General features: G+C 31.4%; 1 protein-coding gene across 1 annotated transcript in view; it reads right to left on the reverse strand.

Moving 5' to 3' along the window:
• The window catches only part of LOC145324511 (uncharacterized), a 54,669-nt gene that overhangs the window by 13,315 nt on the left and 25,060 nt on the right, over positions 1-16,294 (reverse strand). The window contains exons 11-16 of the mRNA XM_080167094.1: positions 10,689-10,732; positions 9,621-9,680; positions 9,032-9,493; positions 7,831-7,907; positions 4,355-4,437; positions 1,230-1,314 (exon numbers count right to left, since the gene is read on the reverse strand). Coding sequence (XP_080023220.1) covers positions 1,230-1,314; positions 4,355-4,437; positions 7,831-7,907; positions 9,032-9,493; positions 9,621-9,680; positions 10,689-10,732 — 811 coding nt within the window. The remainder of the gene's footprint in view (positions 1-1,229; positions 1,315-4,354; positions 4,438-7,830; positions 7,908-9,031; positions 9,494-9,620; positions 9,681-10,688; positions 10,733-16,294) is intronic.

Consider the following 16,294-nt stretch of genomic DNA (forward strand, 5'->3'; position numbering starts at 1 on the left):
TTTTCTTCAATATGGAAAATTGGAACAAGAACACATTTGATCAAAGCGGTTGAATATTAAAAATATTTAGAATTACATTGAAAACCAAGAACAGGTATTGACAATGGTTACAGCTTATAAAAATTCAACTAAAAACGTACTTTTAACATGGAAACAAACATTGCCAAGATATTTGATATAAAAATACAGACTGAATAAGGTAATCTAAAGTTTATAGAACACATTTTGCAAGTTAAATGTCTTTGAATGCGTAGCTACTAAAGTGCATAGTAAAAGACAATTCAAACCATGCTTTTTACTAGGAACAATTTAAACTAATAATACACCTAAATAGATATACACAAAAAGAATTAAGTAATGTGTCCATGTGGATTTGATTTTTTACCTTCGTTTTCTTTGTAGAAGTGAAATTATTAACTTTTTTACGCAGACTATAGAAAGTTTAAACAATTCTCAAGAGTATTAGCTTTTTAATGTTTCGAATGTTAAATGTTTTTAAGAAAAGAAAAAAAAACTTCAAAACAAATGTCTTCATACAATACAAATGACACATGATAGGCCAGTATACATTTTAAAATTAGTCAATTACAATGTAAACTGGCAGATGATTGGTCATTTGTATTGCATGACGTCATTTTTTAAGGCACTATAAGTTGCTTCCCTAAAAAACAATAAAAACATCTAATAATGTTTATTATAATATTTCTAGTGATCGGTTTAAAAATGTTTAACTGGCTGAGACTATAATTTGTATGTATAACCAAGTGATTGAGGAACAGTATATAAAACTTTTAACCTTTTAACTTGATTGACTAAATATGGGACTAATTTTACCCCAATTCTATGAAAAACGCATAGAACTACACGTTATAGCTGCTGGTATTTGTATTACCTGGCATAAACCGTTCAGGTGAGAACAGCCGTGATTCCTGGCCCTATGTGAACCACTGTGTAGTGTGTATTACCTGGCATAAACTGTACAGGTGAGAACAGCCGTGATTCCTGGCCCCGTGTGAACCACTGTGTATTACCTGGCATAAACTGTACAGGTGTGAATAGCTGTGATTCCTGGCCCCGTGCGAACCACTGTGTATTACCTGGCATAAACTGTACAGGTGTGAATAGCTGTGATTCCTTTCCCCGTGCGAACCACTGTGTATTACCTGGCATAAACTGTACAGGTGAGAACAGCCGTGATTCCTGGCCCCGTGCGAACCACTGTGTATTACCTGGCATAAACTGTACAGGTGAGAACAGCCGTGATTCCTGGCCCCGTATGAACCACCGACTTCTTGGCCGTTGCTGTAGGTGCATCTTAACAAAAACAATATTTCTATAAACTATTTCACTGCTAAAAAACACTTAATACTGAGCAAAGGCTGAAACATATGAGAGACTTGAGCGTCAAATAAAATAAGAGATATATTTACGTAAAAAATGATTCAAATAGCTGAATTCAAAGTATTTTTGATGACGCGCTGAAAATGTGATTTAAGCATTCTGTAATTTGATTTAAATTGCCAGAATGCATATTTGAAATCATCTATTTACAGTACTGTTTATTTTGTAAGTTAAGATAGTTTGCTTTGAGCAAAGATTTCCTACATTTAGGTCTAGTTCATCCATACAGGCTTAACAATAACAATTAACTTGTAATAGTAAGATACAATTCTGAAGGCGCTGCAACTCTATAATCATCAATAGTAACATTCATTTTAAACATATTAAATTTATATATATTTTTTTCTTTATAAAACTGTTTTAAATACTTAAATTTCATTATGATAACTTCTAGGACAATTTAGTATAAGATTACAAACGAAATAATCATCTCTCAGCTTAAATAGCAAAAATAAGTTAAAAAGCTGAACAGTAGAAGCAATCCTATTTTATAACTAATAATTTCACTTTCATTTTTAAAATATCAGTTATATTTAATACAGTGAACTAAAAATAACATAATCCATTCATTGTATGCAAGTGTACATAAGCAAGGATGAAAACATCCATAAGGAACAAATTACAGTTATAGAGCCGATTCTTATCCTAATAGAAAAGTAAAAGGAGGTTCACCTATTAAGAGAAACTTATTATAGGTCTTGGGTTGGTTTTTAACTATTTTGGAGGAGAGTACCTCCACCTTCTTCAAGAGAAATCGTCCCTGGAAAAAACCCTTCTATTAAAAAAGCTGTTAGTTACTAATAAGGGATTACCCATTGTAACAAATATCCTAATAAAGTGTTATGGACGGAAGGATTGACAAAGTATAATGTATAATATACATGATCAATGATCAGAATTTTAGGAGTCATATAGCAGCTTTGCTACTATCAAGATTAAGTATCGGTGCTACTTTAAGCACCACGTGCAAATGATCCGTTTGTGTGTAATGAAGCTTAATAAGTGTATGATGATGAATAACGAGCTGGGGAATGAGAAATGGCCAATTTTACACTTCATTCTTTATACATATATGTATGTTCGTTCATTACAACGAAATATCTTTCATTTGTACTCAACTATTATGTGCAAAATTTTATCTAGAGGTTTAAAAAATATATTGTAACACCTGATTTTAGACAGGCATTTTTTTCGGATTTTTTAAAAATACATATAGACATAAAGAAGTCGCAAGCAAATGAACAATCTAATGTTGAACCACTTATTTTTAACTATCAGCATTCGAAACAACTACAACCGCCACTGAGAAAACAAGTCCTTCTCAAGAAACTGTGGATTGGACGAACCACTGAAATATGTAACTGGACAAGTGTCTCAAAAATCAGCCATGTGACGTCATAATAATGAGGAATTATCCATCTCTTATTTAAGGTTTTTCTTTCCCACTTCTCTCTCATCTCCCTCAATTTTATGACGTCACATTGCTGATTTTAGAGAAAATTTGTCAAGTTACCTTGAATGTGAAAGAAATATTGAAAGAAAAAATGTACTAATGAACCTTACTTTTAAGCCGTTTTAACTGGTAGTAACGCTAGAGAGCGAGATCATAGAAGGCGATTTAATCCATCTTGAGAAAAAGTGCACACATATGCATATCTTTTCAATTTTTAAACCTTTTTTTTTTGAAGAATTATACCATGCATATCTCAGTGTCCTGTGATAAAGGTGTTCATTTGAAAAGGAAGAAAAACTTTTTTTAGGAAATAAGAAAACCATTCAATAATGCCTAATTTTCATTTCTAAGCTTTCCTTACAGATAGGCAAAAAGTAAAGATTTAAAGACCTATTAAAACAAAATTTTAGCTAAACGAGACTAAGTAAAATTTGTTACATTGAATTTTATCCTAATGAAAACAGCTAGATGCATTTAAAAAGAAAAGATATCGCTGGCAATTATTTTTTAACTTTCTTCAAAAGCTCTGCAACGTACTTCTATTAATCGTATGTTAGGTAATCTTCAAGGTCTTTACGTTCAACATTTTCTAACTAAATAAGTGTTCGTTTCCCTTAACTGATATATTTATTGCAAAAGTAGAAAATAAATTAAAACACAAAATATGGTGGGTTGGGCTAGATTTTAATTAAACTATTTTATAATTGGAATGTACTGTATAAATATGGAGATGAAATGAATTATGTATCTTGTAGCTGTATGACATTATTCATGTACCATGTAGGTTTATGAACTGACAGAATAAGTTAATTTCAGAGTAGAATCCCATTAGCCCTTGTACAGTTATGAAATTATAGATGGCATATTTGGAATAATAGAGCATATTCTCACTACTACTAAGACTATCTTATCACTAATCGTAAGGGCGGGATTCACCTTCGATTTTTAAGTGATCATCTAGAGAATCCAAAGCATCATCCGCTTGTAATGGGATACTATACTCTAACACCCATATTAGGTTAAGTAATATAAAAAATTAAAAAAACCTTTGGGGTATAGTCCCTTTCGTAACATCGCACCTTATGGGGCGATTCTTCGTATTTTTCACAGTAGGTTTTCTCCTATTTCTAGCCCCTGCGGGGGGCTCTAGCCCTGAAGGGGCAATCACCTAACCTAACCTAACCTAAAATAACCTATAAAAAGCCGTTTTAAAAATACGACGAATCCCAGGACTATTCCCAACCTTTGATTGCACAACTAATATCTGAGAATACCAAACTTTGCATGGTAATGAGTTGCGCCTGTTTATGGGCCAAGGCATTCCCCCTACTCTAACTATTTTTGTTTGACATCTGACAAAGCAGCAGTAGAAACCATTTTTAATGTCTTTAGTTATGACGCAGTGTCGTTTCGAGATTCGAACCTATCACCTCCCCTGACGACAAGCGGTTGCGCTAAATGTTGAGCCACAGTCGCGATTAATAAAACAATTATACTTACAATTAACAATGATATTTATAGAAGACTTGACAGGATCTCCAATACCATTATCAGCTATACATTTATACTCTCCAGAATCAAATCTGATACAGGATTTTACATCAACTTAAGAAACCTTTCATAAAAAAGTACGACTACATCTATTTGAGTAGGCATTCATTGATATAGAAAATAAATAAAACAAATCAACATTTTTGCATACACATGTTTTGGTCCTTTGAATTAACCGAGAGAAAGTCGGACAAAGTAAATTATATAGTGGATGCTTATTGGTGTAGAGAATCTGTAACAAAATTCATGCCGTCTGTCTTAAACAGCAGTCGCGAAATTTACGTTTGGTTAGCTATAGTTTTTCTGTACGTCAGTACGTTTGTTTGTCTTATTAAGACATCTTTACTCTATATGACAAACTAGCGGCTTCGCCCCTCGCCTCTAGGGGCTTTGCCCCATGAGGTAATTTTTAAAAAAAATTTGAGGGGGGGGATTTCATTTTGGGGGGGTTGGGGTTAAGGTGGTCCCACCCCCCAAGAAAATAGCCTAAAACCGTCACAGGACCAATAGGTATATACCCTGAAGAGTAGAATCCGATCGGTTCAGTGGTTACCGAGATCTTAAGGGACAGACGGACGGACAGACAGACAGACAGACGGACGGACGGACAGACATCAAGCTACTTTGTATTATAGATTATGACAAATACTCTCAATACATTCCCGCAATGTCTTTTGCTCACAAACACACCCGTAGACACCGGTGAATATATCAACAAACCTTAATAGTGGCTGTGTTCATAGGCGTCCAAGGGGGGGGGGGTAATGGGGCGATTACCCCCCCCTCCCATTTAAAATTTACTCCTACCCATTCAGGCACCCCCAACCATTCAGGAGGGGGTATTTACCCCCCCAAACAATTTTGGGGGGGTAAATACCCCCCCCAAAAAAGAAAATCTCTAACAAAAAAATTTTTGAGCGCTTCGCGCGCATTTTTAATATTTAATTTAAATTACCCCCCCCAAAAATTTTACCCGGGGGTAAATTTTGGGGGGGGTAAACAAATTTTACCCCTGCCAACAGATTTCAGGGGGGGTAATTACACCCCCAAGCAAATTTTACCCCCAGGGTAAAAATTTTAGGGGGGGTAAAAAAAATTTGCGGCGCGCTTCGCGCGCCATTTTACCCCCCCAAATAAAAAGCTTGGACGCCCCTGGCTGTGTTAACTATTTAAATTTATTATGACTTATGAATTACAGTTCAATATTTATTTAAAGTGACTATAAGGACTCGAACACCAGCAAAAACACATTTAGTCTGGAAATAAGAAAAAGAAGATATTGGTTATTTTTATCTTACAAATTGAAAGATTTTTTTTTTTTTATTTATATTCTGAAAATTTAAAACTATACAAAATTGAAAGAAAAAACAAATAATTGTCTCTCCAAATAAAACAATAATTGTCAAACTAGTGCTGCACTTATATTAAAACTTTTTGGGTATAGTCCCTTTTGTAACATCGCACCTTAAGGGGCGATTTGTCGTATTTTTAAAATTGCTTTTTACAGGTTATTTTAGGTTAGGTTAGGTTTTATTGGGTTAGGTAATTGCCCCACAGGGTTAGATAATTGGCCCCGCAGGGGCTAGAAATAGGAGAAAACCTACTATGAAAAATACGAAGAATCGCCCCTTAAGGTGCAATGTCACGAAAGGGACTATACCCAAAACTTTTTTTTTTATAAAGTGTCCTATTTCCGAGACAAGATATGAATTTTTTTTATAAAGTTTTAATCCATGTTGACAATTTTCCTCAACAATTCTCTATTTTTATCTGAAAATGTAACTTTAGATATATAAAATAGGTTTTCTCTTTAAAGTATAGTTGTTTCCTTTAATTTGTTCTTAAGTTTTCTACATTGTTAATTTTTTGTCAAATTGTTTAATGACAGGTCACGCAGAGATTTTAAAGTTTCTTTTTGAACAGTAACGATAAATTTTTGAAATTTGATGAAATGCCATGTCAATAAAATTGAAGCCATTTATCACCGCAATAAAATATATTGTTATTTGAAATGTAAGAATAAAAAATTGTGATTCAATTTTCTTATCTGTCATTCTATGCAATGTGCAGTAGGAATGAAGTTCGTAAAAAAATGTAAAATTATATTTTTTGTTTTTGGTAAATTGAATATTTTTTGGACATTTATAAGCCCAAAATTTCAACAACAAAAAAAGGCTCATGAGAAGCACAGCAATAACAAGCCAATAATAATTTAAAGAACTTATTAATAATATAACAATAACATTATTATTACTTCGGAATACTTGTTCCAATGGAAAAATAATGTTTTGTAATTGTGCAGACTTGGTCAGTTGAACATACCGTAATAATCACGATTCTATCAAAGAAAAATTTGTTTAAAATTTTTCATAGAAATAAAAATTGTCAACTATTCGTTGGCCAACGGCTTTGTTTAAGTCAAAGTGTCATTAATTTGCGTAGTATCTAATTTTAACAACATGTCAATATTTAAATAACAAAGAAAGTAATGATACCTTTATACTTTATTATTTCTTAACTTAAGTTCAATTTTAAATATGATAAAATGTGGGTTTCGGAAAAATTTAGCTAAAAATTCATTAAATTTTGTAAGAAGAATGTATGAGAACCATTTAGTGACTGTGCACACTTCGGTCAAAGATTTATTGTCCAATTATTGATGCATTACAAACACATCTACATTACACATACATACATACACACACACGCATACATGTTCGATTCAATTTAATTTTCATTTAAATTTTCTTTAAAAGCTTCTACTTAAACGAGTATTTTTCGTTCTTAAGTTGTTTGGGAGCGATAATCATAACTGCTGATTATACATTAATTAAATTTTGTTTTTACTGAATTTTTTTAGCCCAAGTCCCAAAAGGATCAAGAGTTAAGTTGATGTAAATTCCTAGAAGAATGTTGAATCTTCAAAACAGCTGAATTGTTTCCCGCAACTTTTTGCCCATTGTTATCCAACCAATGAACCTAAAGAATACAAAGTAAGCATATTAAATTCTAGAACATTTTGTTTTGGGAAGCTTCAATTAGGTCCATCGTTGTTTTTATTTTTTTTAAAATTTTAAATTAAAGTCTTGGAATAGTTTTTGGCTTATTTTCTGAATATGGAGTCCATAGATAATATAGGCCAAACCATTGGTAGTCAATGAATTGTACAGGGTGTTTCAAGAGAAATGTGTTTAAAAAAAACTTGAATAGAAAAAAAAACAATTATATAAAATGCTTTATATATTTGGAAAATATGTTCTGGGACATTTTTGTTTCAAATATTTAAAAATTTAGTAATGAGTAGGTGATTTAAAAAATAAAATATTTACCTGAGGTTTTGGTACTCCACTAGCTGAACACTGTATGGTTATATTTACCTGAGGTTTTGGTACTCCACTAGCTGAACATTGGATGGTTATAATTACCTGAGATTTGGTACTCCACTAGCTGAACACTGTATAGTTATAATTACCTGAGGTTTTGGTACTCCACTAGCTGAACACTAGATGGTTATAATTACCTGAGATTTGGTACTCCACTAGCTGAACACTATGGTTATAATTACCTGAGGTTTTGGTACTCCACTAGCTGAACACTGTATGGTTATAATTACCTGTGGTTTTGGTACTCCACTAACTAAACACTGTATAGTTATAATTACCTGAGGTTTTGGTACTCCACTAGCTGAACACTGTATGGTTATATTTATCTGAGGTTTTGGTACTCCACTAGCTGAACACTGTATGGTTATATTTATCTGAGGTTTTGGTACTCCACTAGCTGAAAACTGTATGGTTATGATTACCTGTGGTTTTGGTACTCCACTAGCTGAACACTAGATGGTTAAAATTACCTGTGGTTTTGGTACTCCACTAGTTGAACACTGTATGGTTATATTTACCTGAGGTTTTGGTACTCCACTAGCTGAACACTGTATAGTTATAATTACCTGAGGTTTTGGTACTCCACTAGCTGAACACTATGGTTATAATTACCTGAGGTTTTGGTACTCCACTAGCTGAACACTATGGTTATAATTACCTGAGGTTTTGGTACTCCACTAGCTGAACACTGTATGGTTATAATTACCTGAGGTTTTGGTACTCCACTAGCTGAACACTGTATGGTTATAATTACCTGAGGTTTTGGTACTCCACTAGCTGAACACTGTATGGTTATAATTACCTGAGGTTTTGGTACTCCACTAGCTGAACACTGTATATTTATAATTACCTGTGATTTTGGTACTCCACATTGTTTATTGTCTATTGTTTTAATAAATCTTTAAATCTTTACTTTTTGCCTATCTGTAAGGAAAGCTTTAAAAATGAAAATTAGGAATTATTGAATGGTTTCCTTATTTCCTAAAAATCCTAAGTTTTTCTTCTTTTTTCAAATGAACACCTTTATCACAGGTTGGATGGTTATAATTACCTGAGGTTTTGGTACTCCACTAGCTGAACTCTGTATAGTTATAATTACCTGAGGTTTTGGTACTCCACTAGCTAAACACTGGATAGTTATAATTACCTGAGGTTTTGGTACTCCACTAGCTGAACACTGTATGGTTATTTTTACCTGAGGTTTTGGTACTCCACTAGCTGAACACTGTATAGTTATAATTACCTGAGGTTTTGGTACTCCACTAGCTGAACACTGGATGGTTATAAATACCTGAGGTTTTGGTACTCCACTAGCTGAACACTTGATAGTTATAAATACCTGAGGTTTTGGTACTCCACTAGCTGAACACTGTATGGTTATTTTTACCTGAGGTTTTGGTACTCCACTAGCTGAACACTGTATAGTTATATTTACCTGAGGTTTTGGTACTCCACTAGCTGAACACTGGATGGTTATAAATACCTGAGGTTTTGGTACTCCACTAGCTGAACACTTGATAGTTATAAATACCTGAGGTTTTGGTACTCCACTAGCTGAACACTGTATGGTTATTTTTACCTGAGGTTTTGGTACTCCACTAGCTGAACACTGTATAGTTATAATTACCTGAGGTTTTGGTACTCCACTAGCTGAACACTGGATGGTTATAAATACCTGAGGTTTTGGTACTCCACTAGCTGAACACTTGATAGTTATATGTATGGTTATATTTACCTGAAATTTTTGGTACTCCACTAGCTGAACACTGTATGGTTATTATTACCTGTGGTTTTGGTACTCCACTAGCTGAACACTGTATAGTTATAATTACCTGTGGTTTTGGTACTCCACTAGCTGAACACTGGATGGTTATACTGGACCCTTGTAATACCTAAAATAAAATCAAAATAATATTTAACGATTAAAACTTAATTAAAAAATCAATTATCCTTATGTATTACTGTTTTTGAGACAGTAAAATATTGACTGCTTATTCACAAACGCTTTTTGAATAAATTGATATATTTAACCCTTTAAAGGGGTCCTATACCTGCGATCCATGCATGGCTATCCAGTTCCCATAATAACCTAACATAACCTGACTTAAAGTAATAATTAAAACGTTAAACTGCCTCCACCTGCCCCCTTCTTATATTCAATTACATTACAAATTATTTTACCTAAATTCATTTAAAAATTTGAATAAATCATCTCATTATAAGAACAACCAAGAAATACGTATGTGCGTTTCGTGTATTGTAATCGAACAATTACATAAACGTAAGATGAATTGAATTCTCTGATTTTATGTCAGCAATTCAGGTTCTTTGTAAGTTATTTTTAACACTAACAGTTACATAAATAATCAGTTGCAATATATAGACTATAATCAATTATGTAAAGATTATATAAGTATATTTTACTAACATGTTTCATGTACAAACGCTGGACGATAAACAACCACGATGTATAATACTATAAGAGAAGTTTCTCTTTTATCAAGTCTTATAATGTAGGTATGTCCATTTTGAGAAATTCTATGTTGTAATTTTTAGGAATTTTTGTAATGTTATAATACTTCTTACTAGTGACCTAGTCCCGAGTAACTAGGGATATTCGAAGTGATATGAAAGGGCAGAAAAATAGCTTTAAACCATCAAACGATTATAAAAATAATACAGCCTAATACAATCCTGGGACCTATAACAAGCTTTATTAAAAAGGAGCATTTTTTCGGTTCTGCGGTTAGCGAGATAATTTACTACAGACAAAAAAAGCTTACTACTTTATAAAATAGGTTAATGATGTCTAAATTCATTAAAAATCTTTTTATCTTGTCTGACTGATTTGTTATACTTTAATTTATGGATGTTGTCACTCTTGTTTAAGTGTTTCCTACCTTCACTTCTCTACTTGGAGTGCTCACTTTTATTGAAGGAGATTCTGAAAAAAAATAGATGTTAAGAAAAAGTTTTGGAGAAAAAATAATGAATTTGTTTTTTTTGTCCGATTTGTTAAATTTATTTTCCGTGTATATTCACATTTGAATTAGCCTAAATTATAATTTTTAATTTTGTGATATCTAAAATGTTTTTGTGTCTGTGTATGATGTGTGTGTGTGTTTGTGTGTGTATTGATGTGTGCTTGTGAATGTATATGCAAAACTAAACTTTAACAAATGAGTTTACTGCCTAAACTTTGCTTCAATCACACAAACAAACATCTATCTATCTATCCATCTATCTGGGTATTTACGATATCTATCTATTTATTTGTTTATTAATGCCCAAAGTTTGTTTGAATGACAGAAGCAAACTAAGCCTCAAATTTATCATTGGCTCATTTTCTAGCTTAATTTTCAACAGGGTGGCCAAAAAAATCTAAACTTAATTCTTTCACCCAAATTAAGTTTTTTTTATATTTGAAATAATATTTTCAGATTGACACGTTTTCAAACTAATTTTAAGAATACCAATCAGTGGTGTGCACAGGGTTCACCAAGGGGTTGCATAAAATGAACCCGAAAATTTTGACACCCCCCAAATCGATATTGAAAAGGTGTGAGCTTTTGAAGGGGGGGGGGGGTGTAATGCAGACAACAAGAGAAATATTAATTTGTTGTCTGGGTGTTGGATACACTTACCAGACGTCAACAAAGTTTTTTTTTCACATCAACCTTAAATCTAAGGGAGGTTGACTTATTTTTACATTACACCACTCTACACCCTCCTAATGCACTCTTTTGGTACTAATACTGATGTTTTTTTCTAAAAAATCTAATATACATAAATATATTTTTCTTCTAAAACTCAGTTTTCTTTTCCTGGTAGATTTCTTGAAATTCAAAATGTAAAAAAAGGATTTTTCCCTAAGAAAACAATGATGTACAAACTGATTTACATAATGTCCTCACCTACTCAACATTTCCAAAAACCTTTTCTTTTCTTTACAATGCATTTGGTAAAATTGCACTTGGAATATTGAAGGAAATATAGAATTATAACATAGTATATAACACTTTTTTCTGACCCTGAACTAAATCTACACAATTATTTCAGGAATTATCAATGCTACATATCAAAATGATATCAAAGTCTTAATAATCAAATAATTAGATAAAATGGTTGTTTTTCTAATAAAAATACTTAAACTAAGAAGTAACTTAATTTTAGTTTGTGCATAAAAATTTCCACCTTATTAACTCAGCCAATATTTAAAATAAATATTAATCATATAAGGCTGTAATACAGGATTTAAAAAAATAATTATTTTCATACTCATTGATTTGTGCATAATTACTCACTTATAATTTGTGTTTAAGGTTTATACACATATTATTTAAACATATTTTTCATTTTGATAGCATATTATTTTTTTGTTTGTATCCATTTGTATACAACTTTTTAAAAACTACATCCCTGTTATTGTAAGGATAACCCAGCTTAAAATGCACATTTCATAATTTCAGCACTGCGCAATTCTACAAGAAAAAAAAACATTTAACAGTCATTTGAAATGATCTCTATTTTGCTGTTTAATGCAATATTTTTGCTCAACTTTCTGATCTTTCATGACTCTTGCAGAATATAAATGAATCTTAATTCTATATGGTAAATGTATCATAACATATATAATGCAATATATATTTTTTCCTTGTTCTGCAAGTATAATTGTTATGAAAATAATTTAAATAAAAATGGTAAAATCCCTCAAATCAACAGGTTATCTAACCTCTCCCCCCTTACTTTCATCTTTTGAATTGTTTTGTATTCCAACAAAGAAAAGCTTGGACGTCCTTGCCTCTATGATATAAAGATTACCCTACCCCAAAAAAGAAATGAAGATTTTTATTTTAGATTTTTTACCCAACCCCACACATAAAAAAGCTTGGACGTACCTGATCCTAACTTAACCTAACTTAAACTAAGCCTCCAAAATATTTGTTTTTTTCCACTTTCAACTAAAGTAAAACTGCAGAAAGTAGTCTTTTTATCAGATAAAACTATAGCATTTATTCTTTTCCCTTATTTTAAAAGCAAAATATCAATAAATTTTTTATCATATTATAACGCTCTGTAAAGTCAAATTATTCAATGTTTTGTGATGAAAATATTTCAACTTTTCTCTGGTTTTGATGACAAAAAGAGATGTTTTGCAAATATCCATGTAATAATGTGGACAAAATATGAAAATGTAAGAAGTTGGACATATTTTGTTGATATAGAAATGTTCTAATTCTTGTGAATATGCATTGAAATGTAATAGCTTCCCCAAACTTCTGACAAAGTTTTAGAAAAAGTTGAACTAATAGTTTTTATATGAATATCTAACTCTTCCTTTTGATATTCTGATATTTGTACTGGTCACTAAATCTATGACCTAACAGGTGTAAAAATGAACACTTCAAAAATAAATCACACAACTTTATGATGCAAGTAACAAACATATTTTATATTACTTAGCTTGAATATAATTTTTTTCTTTTTCGGAGACTTTTTATACTTTTGATGTTTTATTTTATTTTTTTAGGGGTTTTGTGTAACATGAGTAATAAAATATACAATTTGTACTGTTAAAATCAAGCTTAAAAATTGTTTGCATACTTTGTACTTTAGGACCACTTTTTTTACTTTAGAGATTTTGAAGTGTGATTTTGAACATACTCTTTTCTTGTGGCACCCCCTTTTATGAAGTGTTTCTAAAAAAATAGCATATGAAGTTTTTAGTAAAAATCCCTTTTTTATATCAGCATTTGAGTATTTATTTGTTAACCTGTATATCTCTAGAATTATTTAAATAATATGCAAATTTTTATCTTTTAATTGACACCCTGTATAACATTATTAGAAATTAACATATACTTTTGTATTATAAAATAGCACCTAGTATAATAACTTTACCTTTTCAACAAATACAAGCTTTTTGATAATAATTGTAGAAGGCGATAATATTTTCACAATTAAAATAAATTTTTGGACACCCTGTAAATAATGTGATAAAACTGTGATGAATTTTTGCACCATTTGTTTCATAGGAGAGCCTTTATTTATTTACTATTAAAATTTTTTAAGAACCACACTGCATATCTGTGAAGAGAATGGTAGAAATTTGATGCATATTTTCACAATTTTGTGACTACCTGCATATATACATTTATGCATCTATCTATCTATCTAATCCAATATAGGGATAAGGATTAATATACTTTAAGTTTTAATTTTTTATAAGAAAGCTATTTTTTCTTACAGTGATTTCTCCTGGGTTGTTATCATTCCCGAAAATAGCTATGAACCTTCTAGTAAAGAAATACAATGTAAGACCAGCGGTTAGAGATATCTTAAGCATCATACAGACGGTTAGAAAGGTATCCTGTCATTTTTATCTTAAATATTGAGAAAGTTTGAGGTTTACCATTTCCAACTAATGCTAGAGACGTTAAAAATACTTTGTTAAGATAGGTAAGCGTATTTTTCAGAAATGCAATCGCAACAATGCATTTTAGGTCCTTCAGTAAGGTTCTTAAACCAAAGAGTTTGTTGGCCTGATGACTTGAACAAGACCTAATTTATTTTATGAATACTTTTCACAATCTCTTGTTAAATTTTGGCATGTAGTACATATTAGGTTTACTCAGTATAAGTAACATCACTTCAATATATTTCAAATAAATATATTCATCAGGAATTTAGGGATAGGTTAGCAAAGTTTGGAAGGAAATTACAGGTTAGAGTTCCCCAATAAGTTTTGAAGAAAAGCATTTTAAAATATGAAATTCTATAAATTTACCTTATTCACGATTTAAATTGCTTTTGTTGCTGTGTAGCTTAAAAATTTTAAGATATAATTGTAAGATATTATCATAAATTTCTTTGAACTTTAAACCTTTGCTTCTTTGCTTTGAAATATGCTATAATTACAACAAGATGCATTCTAAGATGAAAAGCTATTGTACTTTTTCTATAACCATATATACCAAATAATCAGGATTTAAAAAAAAATATCATAAAGGTTTTAGACAATTAACAATTAATATTACTTTTACTTACAATAATGATATTAAAAGATACATTCTAATCTTATATATATATATGTTTTATGTTGAGGACTATAACATAAGGATTTTTTATCAAACTGCCATTAATGTAACTGTCCATTGTCTAGAACACAAAATATCTTTCTTAAATGGGGACAAATCAGTTTAAATATGTAATTTTAGCTCCTTACCACTTCATATAAAACTTGATTTTTAGTAAAACTCATACAAGCGCTGTTTATGTACAAAATTATCCTTGTTAAGAATAAATATCTCACCTAGAATGTGTAGTTTATGTTGTACAGAAAGGAAGCTGTCTATTTCAGTCTCAACCTATCAACAGAGAAATATTCCTTAAAGTGAGGCTTTACTACATTCAGAGTTGGTCTGTTCCTTCTCACGTAAAGGATAGATTTTAGGATTTTAAAATCATCCTATTAATCTCAAGAATCAAGAGACACATGATGATTCCTATCATTTAAATTTCTAAAATGAAGAATTATCGCACATATAGGAATAAAGCGTAGGATATCTTCAATTATCTCTACATAGTTCAGTGTGTCATTTTCTGCATACGAGAGAAATTGGAGTGGCTCATATTTCTCAATTTTATTATCTTTTAAGATTAAAAGCATTGTTATTTTGATTGATTCTAATGGCTTTACTTCAAAAGATGGTGAGGGTACATCCAATATTCAATCTTTGTTTTCTAAAAAATTGGGAGAGGATTTTTTTTTCTCTAGATTTTAACCCTACACCCCTTAGAATAGCTTTAAACCTGCCCTGAAAATGTTGAAAGTTTTGGGTTGGCAGTTTACGAGATCTTTTTGGACAATCATCGCACACACAATTTTCATAAGACTGATTTGCTTTTACGGATGTTATGAACCTTGTTATCATGTGTCTATCTCAGTGTAAACCTATCAAAAATAGATATTATTAAGTACACAAAATATATTTATATCAATATGCAAACATGAATATTTACCGCATAATATTAAGCACTAGGTTATTGCTTTTAATTTATACCTGAGATACTAATAAGTTTTTTACTGGTTTCACACTAATTTGCAATAAATCTATAAATATAGGTGCATAACCAGACAATTACATGGATCCCCCTGATGTGGACCTTTTTTGTCTGCTAGCAAATTGCTTTCTGCTCTTTTGTAGCGATTTGATATTCCCGACTCTATTGTTTGATTTTCAAAAACCCAATTGAAAGTCGTAAAAGGGTCCCCTGGGTGGGGACATACAGTTATTCAACCCCTTCCCCCTCTATTGTTTTAACTAATAATTTGCCCAATGCTTTTAGAGGTCTTTTTATTCAAAGAAAACCATATTTGTCCTTTCAAAATCTCCACTTTGTGCGACAAACTGAAACACTTACAGTTAAAAATCGCAAAATTATTCGGACTACTATATTTTTAATTATTTTGATGAGGGTGGTACTTTCAAAATGTTATATGGTG

Source organism: Acartia tonsa, chromosome 7 (assembly GCF_053477335.1).
Source record: "Acartia tonsa isolate MP-2025a chromosome 7, ASM5347733v1, whole genome shotgun sequence".
Lineage (NCBI taxonomy): Eukaryota > Metazoa > Arthropoda > Copepoda > Calanoida > Acartiidae > Acartia > Acartia tonsa.